The sequence below is a fragment of the Belonocnema kinseyi genome, chromosome 3, assembly GCF_010883055.1.
Source record: "Belonocnema kinseyi isolate 2016_QV_RU_SX_M_011 chromosome 3, B_treatae_v1, whole genome shotgun sequence".
Lineage (NCBI taxonomy): Eukaryota > Metazoa > Arthropoda > Insecta > Hymenoptera > Cynipidae > Belonocnema > Belonocnema kinseyi.
The window spans coordinates 23493547-23503432 of NC_046659.1; the positions used below are offsets into that span (position 1 = coordinate 23493547).

The window sequence follows — 9886 nt, forward strand, 5'->3', positions numbered from 1 at the left end:
AACCAAAAAAAAACTAAATTTTTAACAAAGTAGTTCCACTTTCAACCAGAAAAGATTGAAAAAATCATTAAAATTCTTTGGAATCACTTTAAGTTACTGAAATTAATTGAAAATTCCTTGGAATGTTTTAAAATATCCTAAAATATTTCAAAACCTTTTTGAAATTTTTCCAAGCTCTTTAAAATACCTTGCAATTTTAAAAATACTATGATCTCATTTTAAATTATTGAAATTAGTTGAAAATTCTTTGGAGTCTATTAAAATATCCTAAGATATATCGAATCCTTTAAAATCTTATATAACATTACTATCATCAATTGAAAATCCCTTGAAACCTTTTAAAATGCTCTCAAATATTTCGAAACCTTCAAAATCTTTTGAAATACCTACAACTTTTTTATGATTTCTAAAGTACTTTGGAATTTTTTCAAATAACCCTCCTAAAATTTTCCAAAGATTTCTAAATTTCAATCTGAAACTTAATAAAGTTTCAAAAAATATTAAAAGATTTTAAATACTTGAGAATGTTTTAAAAGATACCAAGGAACTTTTAATTGATTACAGTAAATTAATATGATATTTCGAAGGATTTGATATATTTTAGGATATTTGAATAGATTTTTGTTAAAATTTTTTACTATTATGTTGAAAACAATTATAAAATTTTTGCTTGTTAATTTATGTATTTTAATCAAAATGTATCTGTTTTTTGCCGAAAACTAATTGTTTTAGTTGTAAGTTTAACTTTAACTACTAAAAATTAGTCTTCATCTTCTTCTTCTTCTTTATTCATAATGCGTCCTCTAAGGGTTTAAATGACTTCCATTCCTTACTACCTTTCCACTTATATAATTAAGAGTTTGTCATAAGGACAACCGCAGGATTTCGCCGGGAGCGGGCGCTAATCTGAAAAATTGCACCCGCTCCCAGCGAAATCGCGGACCATGAGATGGGTGGTTACAGTCTGTTACGGAATCAGTAAGACGATCCGGCAAAAGCTTCGTGCACCCTAAGATCTCGGAGTGACCCAAGAACTACCGCCTTCTGCATTTTTCCCGCAAGTGTTTTAGCATATTGTTGACATGCAGAGATGCTTTTCAGGCTATTAACGATTGGAAGCTTGGCACCTCGAAGAACGCCGATGATAAGGACGATTAGTTTAACAGAATATTCCGGGTACAATCGTTGCAACTCCCTTATAAGGTCTCTATACCTGTCTTTCTTTTCATTCTCCTTGGCTATGATGTTTTTGTCAGCTGGTGCCGAAAATTCAATAACGAATATATTTCGCTTCTAGAAGTCAAGAAGAACCATGTCAGGCCTCGAGTGTGCAACAGAAACAATTGTCGAGCATATAAAGTTCCAGTATATGCGGCACTTTCCATTCTCGACAATTGACTCAATTTCCCTAGGAGCATTTCAAGGAGCGATATTAAGGTTAATGCCGTAAGAATGACAGAGATGGTAATAAAGCACTCTTAGTGCCGCATTGTGCCTTTGAATGTAGGTAGTTCCCGCGTGAGTTGGGCAACTAGATAGTATGTGAGCTGAATGATCGGGGCTTTCAAGAGTGAGTACTCGAGATAGATAAGATTTGATGCATTTTGCTCACCCCTAATACTGAAGTCAAGTCCGAGTGCTTCAGCAGCCTCCTCCGCTACTTTGTACAGAAACACTCTTTTGCCCACTTCTTCGTGTTTCCTGACCATTTTAAGAAGAGGGTCTCTTCCATTTGCGACTCTATGCGCTTTATCCAGAATAATCCTGTTGTGAAGACATTCAAGTCTCAATTTTGCGCGACCACCTTGACGGCGTGAGATGTACAGTGACCGAACGGAAGACTTAAGAGACATGCTTTTGTTCATGTGCATAACCTTTCTAGTCGCGATATCAATGGATCTGAGCTCGTTCTTCGTCTATGGAACCACTCCAAATGAATAGAATACTATCGAGACGGCAAGCATTCTCGGTGCAGATACTTTGTTCCTTGCAAACACATCTGTCGATGGGCAGGTTCTCTCGACACCCCGTTAGGCCTTTCTTTGAGCCTCGTTGTTCATACAGTTCTTGCCACACATGTTCAATTGCCCGAGCAATCCTATTATTTAGGATAGCTGTGAATATCTTGTACAGTGTGTTTAGACAAGTGATTGGCCTGTAATTTTTCAGGTCAGCTAAGTTGTTTATTTTCTGCAGGAGTGTTGTACGCCCTTCGACCAACCACTCCGGAATCGGCTCTTCCGATTATAAATATGAGATGAAAATACGGGACAAACGCTAATGGGTTGAGGGAAACTTCTTTTACCAGAATGTTTTGATACAATCTGTTCCCGGAGCAGAATAATACTTCATCCCTCTCAATACTCTTTTCACTCCTTAGGAGTGATGGGTGGGCATTTTTCATCAGGTGTTATGAGGCTCTCACACAGCTATTTGTAGCTATTTATATTTTATGATTCTTAGTCTAGTCTATGCTACACTTCGTATACATCCCTCCAAAATACTTCGACCTCCTCTGGTTTGGGCTGGTGGTCGAAAGTAACTGGAGGATCTTGAAAGAATCGAGATGGGTCCGAGAGAAATTGTAGATTTTTTCTTACCCACCTCTCCTTCCGCTCTAGACTTCGCTTCGCGTCAGATAGTATCCATATTCTCTCAACAATTTGCTGCCTGGTGGTCACCATCTTTGACTTGTTAAGTGTGTGATAACGTGTCCGAAGTTCTCGCGCCAACTTTTTAACCTTGGCGGTAAAAATCCTGCCAGATGTGATGTAGTTAATCACACGCCGGATGCGGGACGCGTACTATCTTTCCCAGCCTATCTTTGTGGCAAGTTGGTGCATTCGTCTTTTGGTCTTACGATCAACCGTTGGTTTTGTTTTACGGTTTGCATCGGCCAAAGCTTTCGCTGCATTATACACGGAATAATTGATAGACCAGAGGTCGGCATCTTCGCAAAAATGTCCACGAAGCTCGTCATCCATTTCAACCAGGTCTTTAATCTTGAGAGAAACCTTGGTGTTGATGTTTCTCCGGGTCAATTGTCCGCGACCGCCTATTTATTTTTGTAATCATATTCAGCAGAAACCCTTGGTACAGGGACCCTCCATCCGCAACCCGAGGACGCGTTCGGTGCTTTGCCATAAGCCCTTCGGTCTGATTCTAGAGAAATCAAAGCCAAACCGAAGGATGTTTTAAAAGATTCCAAGGAATTTTCAATTGATTACAGTAAATTAATATGAATGGCATCTGGCTGAGGTATCTAGATCGGTGACTCGGGCATACAGGGCGACCTCTCAGATTACGCTGCCTTATCTTTGCATGCGGTGCTCTACAAGGATGAACGAACCCTTTTCCCTAGTTACCCGTGGGAATATAAATGGCAACACCGCTCTAAACACAAGAGAAGTTTAGAGCGGAGGGAGAGGTGGTTCAGAGAAAATCAGCAGTTTCTTTCGGACCCATCTCGACTCTTCCAAGAGCCTCCAATTACTGTCGACCACCGCGCCGAAACCAGAGGACGTCAAAATATCTGCACCGAAAATGCTTGCCGTCCCGATAGTATTCTATTCATTTGGAGTGGTTCCATAGACGAAGACCGAGCTCAGATCCCTTCAAATCGCGACTAGAAAGGTTATGCATTTGAACAAAAGCATGCATCTTAAGTCTTCTGTTCGGTCACTGTACATCTCACGCCGTCAAGGTGGTCGTGGAAAATTAAGTCTTGAATGTCTTCACAACAGGATTATTCTGGGTACAGCGCATAGAGTCGCAAATGGAAGAGAGCCTCTTCTTAAAATGGTCTGGAAGCACGAAGAAGTGGGCAAAAGAGCGTTTCTGTACAAAGTAGCGGAGGGGGCTGCTGAAACACTCGGACTTAACTTCAGTATTAGGCGTGAGCAAAATGCATCAAATCTTATCTATCTCGAGTACTTACTCTTAAAAGCCCGGATTAAGAAAGCACAAGAGAAAAACGTTCGGGAACAGCTTCTCGATAAGAGGACGCACGGTATCTTCCACAGAAATGTGGAGGGTCAGTCAATGTCGTGTGAGCTGACGTTTGCTTTCCTTAAATCGCCCGGATTGAAGTCTGGTACGGAGGGTTTCATTTTGGCATGTCAAGACGGTGTCATTTCCACCTTAACATACCGTCGTCACAGTTTGAGCCAAGACATTCCCGATGATAGCTGTAGGGCGCGCCATGCACACCCCGAGCATTCAGCTCACATACTATCTAGTTGTCGAACTCATGCGGGAACGACCTACATTCGAAGGCACAATGCGACACTAAGAGTGCTTTATTACCATCTCTCTGACTCTTACGGCATTAACTTTAACATCGCTCCTCTAAATTCTCCTAGGAAAATCGAGTCGATCATCGGCGATCTTGGAGCTACCAATCTTTCACTCGTTAATAACATGAAAAGCATCCCTGCGTGGCAACAGTATGTTAAACACTTGCGGGAAAAATGCAGAAGGCGATATTCCTTGGGTCGCTTCGTGTTCTTAGGGTGCACGATACTTTTTCCGGATCGTCGTATTGATTCCATTACAGACTGTAACCACCCATCTGACGGTAGTGAGACGTGGTTGTGGCTGAAATTTTACCGCGACTTATTAGCAAAGCAGTGAGTGAGCAAACGAAAGTGAGTGTGCAAGCTCCTATTCCATGCTCCCCTAGAATCTTAACCACATTCTCTTGCCAGCTTTCTTTATGTTCCATTCCTCTCCTACATCCTTTCCGTACATGCTTCCATGTTTTCTCCTTCCATTCACATATTCTACACTTTATATTCTCTTCTTTTTCCCAGTAAATCCCCTCCCTTACCTCGGTTCTCAATCTGAATCTTACTATTCTTACCCACCCTTTCTCTCCCCATCCCTTTTCTAAATACTTTAACACTCTTTCCTTTTTTATTATCTTATACCATTTATTGTATTTTGATTCCTAAATCATCCCTTATCTTTCTATTAATTGTCTTTCCCTCTCCTTTTTTTCCAACATTTCATAGTTTACTCCAGTCCAGTCTTCGATTTCTCTGTCATTAGAGAACCGCCAGCCATACCAGCGTATCAAATAACCACATTGTCCTTCTCTAATTTTTTTCAACCTTCTTTTTCCTATTCCCCATAACTATTTCATAACCCCTGCTGTTTGCAAGATATATCCCAAATATTTATACTCTTTTACTTCGTCTAACCTCGTTCGCTTCTATCCCCCTGACCATTCTTTCTGCCTTTCCTGTCTTTTTCTAAACCGCATTATCTTTGTCTTTTCTACATTTACATTCGGCTTTTTTCCGTCTAAGTATTTCTCTAATCCTGTAATTAATCCCGCTATTCCTCCTTCATCCTCTGCCTCGGTATAAGGAGTCAAAGGCCGCGTTTAGGTACACGAACATAGCTACTATTGCCCCTTATTCCCTTTTAATTCTCCTATTTACTAGATAGTTCAGAACATATACGTTGTCCATTATCCCGATTCCTTTTATAAAACCTGTCTGATTCGGTGACTCGATCTTTTTTTCTTCAACTTTTGTCTTCAATCTCTCCGAGAAAATAGTAACATATACTTTATAGAGTGTTGGCATTAACGTCACCCCCCCCCCCCCCCCCCCCCCCCCCCCCCCCTATAATCTTTAACCTCCTTTCCTTTTCATTTCTTTACTATTGGCATAACTACTCCTTCTTTCTATAACTCTGGCTACCCCTCTCCTCTCCATACTGTATTACACATTATTCATGCCCACATATTTATTTTATTCTACCATTTCAATATCTTGGTTTACTCTATTTCTTCTTCTTCTTTCTCTATTTACTACCTTCTATACCTCTTCTTCCGTCCTAGCCTTCCCTGTTTCTTCCTCAAACCTTTTATTCTTTTCCTCTTTCTTTTGATAACACAACAAAAAAGCTATTGCTTTTTTCCCTCTAATGTCACTATTAGGGGAAAGTGACCCGAATCAATATAATCACCTACCTCTAGTTTCTTAACCTTATCTTTTATTTCATCATTCACCATCAAATAATCAATTACCCATCCCCTTTCACCTCCTGAGCATGTATCTTCTGCTTTCTTATCTTCTTCTATATTTCCGTTTAAGATATACCATCCCACCTCCTCCAAGCTCTTCAACAACTTCTTTTCCTCCCTATTTAGTACCTTATCTTTGGATTTTTTTCTTCTCTTTTCTCCCCATTCCCTTCATCCTTTGTCTTCTGTTCTCACTTTGAAATCTGCACCTATGATCAGCCTCATCTCTTCTTTATTTTCTTCAATCATTTCTTTCATCTCCTCTGCTTTGTACTTCATATCACCGTTCACATAAACCACCACTACCTTCCACTTCTCTCCTCTCATGACTACCTCTTCTGCTATTAATCCTTCTTTTTGCTCTTTCCTGTATTTCTTATCTTTCCCTATTATACATTCATTCCTTACTCCCATCATCAATCCTTCCATTGCTCTGCCCTTTTTATTCTTCCACTTTGCATTTTTCACTTGCCATTTGTAACCTTTTGGCTACTCTCTATTCTTTCTCTTCAATCCTGCTATATGCCAGTAACAAATCTTTCATTCATCCCTACTTTAGTTTCTCATCACTTTTTCCTTCTTACTATTTCTTATTTTCCTATATCCCGTTCCTTCCCCTCCTAGTTTGCCTGCACCATATTTCTTACTATCTGTACCCTTTCTTCATCCCAATCCCACCTTACTCCGTCTATCTGTTTTTCCCATACTTAACCCATGTTCTTCTTTCGTTTTTTCTTTCCTCTTCCGCTATTTTCCTCAACTTATTCTGCATCTTTCTTTCTGCCTATGTCAAATCATGCTCTATTCTCTCCAAGCTTTCATATAACGTCCTCTTCTTTGCCATCACTTCCCTCTTATGTTCCCATTTCTTTAGTCTTACCAGTGACATTCTCTCCCTTATTCGCTCTTTTCTTCCTACACTGCATCCTCTCTACCTTTTAATTATTATCTTATTCCTGCTTCTCTAGTTTTTGTTCCAATGATGCATCCTCTTTTCTAACTTTTCCCTGATTGCTTCCCATTTTCTTTCTTTCTTAAGTTCAGCCATTTCCCGCTTAATTTCCTTATTTAATTCCTCTCCCCTTTTCTCCTGCTTTTCTTCATAAATCCCCATTACCTCTATCATCACTTTGCGAATTTCCTTTAGGCTTTCCTCTTTCATCGGAACTTCACTTAATCTCCGCTTTCATCAGCCCCCTTACTATTATCACTCTTTCCTACCAAATTCTGCTTTTCCGGTGCCGATCAAAACATTTTTTGATATTTCACGCTCGGACCGATATGTTCCTTCTCTTCACTTCTTTTCCTCTCGCCTGTCATCCTTTTGATAAAAGCCTCAATTGATCCTACGCTTTTTGCTCTTAATCTCTCCTTTTCTATAGTTCTCTTATACTTCCCTCTTGCCTTCCTTTGTTTGATCTCCTCTTTTGGCGTACTGAACACTTCCTTCTCTAAATCTGTTTCTCCAGCGAAGATACTCGCTCCACTAGCCATGAATCCAATTCAAACTCTCCCGCCTTCTATACTTCTCTGCCTCTATCTACCGTCGCGGTCTGGCATCTGTCTCGCCTTTCTCTTTCGCTACCCAATTCATCAAAATCGCCAATTTCTTCAATTTCTTTCAAATGCGGATCGAGATATAAATAGAGAAACACCGAAGTTTTCCGAAGCTTTTAGATCGGCAGTCATCGTGCAGCAGCAAACCTGAGAAAACAGAAGTGCGAGTCGTGCAATTTCGGCTGACACCAACTTACAGTGGTATTTGTGCACCTTCTGTTTTGCGGCTCCCAAACGGTAGGTGTGGTGGAGGTAAATTTGTAGCTTGATCTGGCAGTTATGGATCTATATTAAATTTTACACAGGTTACAAGAGACCTCAAATTAAACTACTTCGTACTTGGCGGTTTAAAACTCTGAATTTTGCTTTTTTCGACCAAGGCTTGTGGTCAACTATTAATATATGTTTTCGACATCCTGAAAAATGGATATAACTCATTTTTAGTGCTCTAAGATATGCTTCAAGTCGAATCGAATCATTTTTTAAAGTCGAATCGTTTTTTAAAGTACAAGGGAGCGGGTGTGATTACGTAGAATGAAACTTGCCCTTGGCAATGCCCTATGGCAGTCTATGGAAGGAAACTTCTGCTCCGTATTATTACTTTTCAGTAGAATTAAACGTCATCCACACAAAACTATTGGAATAATTTTTCAAATTTTCTCTTTCCAGCTTGATTTACAATTACAAGACGAAGCTGGAGGGGACATCAGCAGTTTCATCACCAACGGAGAATGGGATCTTTTAGGTATATTTATCGCTTTAAAAAATCTCTTATTATTTAGAAATCCTTACGATTAGTTTAGTTTACAGTGTAATTCTAACATACACCACAGCTTAATTGCCTCAAGTATTACAAAACTATCAATATGTAGTTCTTCTTTCACAGGTATTGTTAAATTGCAAAAATTTGGTATATGGATTTCATTAGGTAATCTACGTATGACGATCCTACCCGGGATTTTTCGGTATATATCATTAGTCAAGGGCATATTGGGCAAAATTTAGTTTCACCCTACCATACATGGACTTATCGTGATCGATGTAGGATCTGAAACACCAGAACTCTAACGTTAATTCCGAGCACTGAACCGCCTGAGTCACCGCGTTATATTATTAATTATATATAAAATCACAAGGATATTACATGCCTACGAAACTCTCGTGTTTCTTCAGGGTTCCTTTAAAGGCTTCCTTTTAAGGCGCTTTAAACGGTTGTCAAATTTGCCACCTCCAAAGTATGCCTACACGGGTGAGTTGTTGAATGCAATATTTCAAACACATCATCTAAAGGAAAATATACTGGTCCGTTTAGCTCAGTTTCTCCAAAAAATTCTCATTATTGTTGTTTTTTTGAAATTGAAAATGGAGTTTATTTTCTCGCATGAAACTCGCGCGCAGTACACAGTACACGTTAGTATACGCGGGGTGAGGGGCAGGAGCGCAAAGTATGGGCTCGCCTGTCTTACCAAACGTGGCTCAAATGACTGACGATTTCGCCACATCCAAACTAATTCTAAACGGATGAATTGTTAAACGCAACCCAACCAAGTCTTGAAATAATCATAGTTTTGGAATAAATTGTATTACCTGGTCATTTTTTGGAGTAGTAAGTTTAAAAGAGACTTTGATTATTTAAGAAATTAATTAATCCAGCAGCAGGCCTGGACAGAGTACAGAACGAAGCGTCGCTGTTTAAACTCAAGAGGTAAGGCAGATGCTGAAGGGGGTAGTGAAAATGATGGCAAGAGGGCAGGCCCAAGCTGCTGGAGGGAGGGGTTGATCGTACCACTGTATAAGAAAGGGGATACGGAGAGGCAGGAAAATTATAGAGGAATTATACTAATGAGTACTACGTACAAAATATACGCGATGGCGTTGCCAGATACTAGGCAGTCTGATAAGTTCCTGAAAAATGAAACACGGAGACGTTTTTTTGGCCAAAGTCGGTTTTATTTTTCAACATACTCTCTTTTTAGTTCGATACAGCGAGTCCAAAGATTTTCTAACTTTTTGATACCGTTCGAAAAATAAGCGATCGGAAGGTCTCCAAAATACGCCTCAGTTTCAGCTATGAGCTCCTCATTTGAGTAAAAACGCTTACCGGTGAGCCATCTCTTCAGGTTAGGGAACAAGTAATCGTCGCTGGGGGCCAGGTCTGATGAATACGGTGGCTAAGGAACCAATTCTAAGCCAATTTCATACAATTTTGCTTGTGCAACTAAGCATGAATGAACAGGCGCATTGTCGTGATGATAAAGCGGTTTTTTCTTCTTCAAATGCGGTCGTTTTTCGGCG

The 9886-nt window shown here is 39.8% G+C and overlaps 1 protein-coding gene and 1 long non-coding RNA gene across 4 annotated transcripts in view; one reads left to right on the plus strand and one right to left on the minus strand.

Annotated features, from left to right (window-relative positions):
- The window catches only part of LOC117170347 (neuronal acetylcholine receptor subunit alpha-7-like), a 1604403-nt gene that overhangs the window by 902536 nt on the left and 691981 nt on the right, over positions 1-9886 (plus strand). Inside the window, exon 6 of the mRNA XM_033357087.1 lies at positions 8261-8336. Coding sequence (XP_033212978.1) covers positions 8261-8336 — 76 coding nt within the window. The remainder of the gene's footprint in view (positions 1-8260; positions 8337-9886) is intronic.
- LOC117170349 overlaps positions 1-9886 on the minus strand; it is a 371702-nt gene that overhangs the window by 215440 nt on the left and 146376 nt on the right. The gene's annotated exons all lie outside the window — the stretch shown is intronic.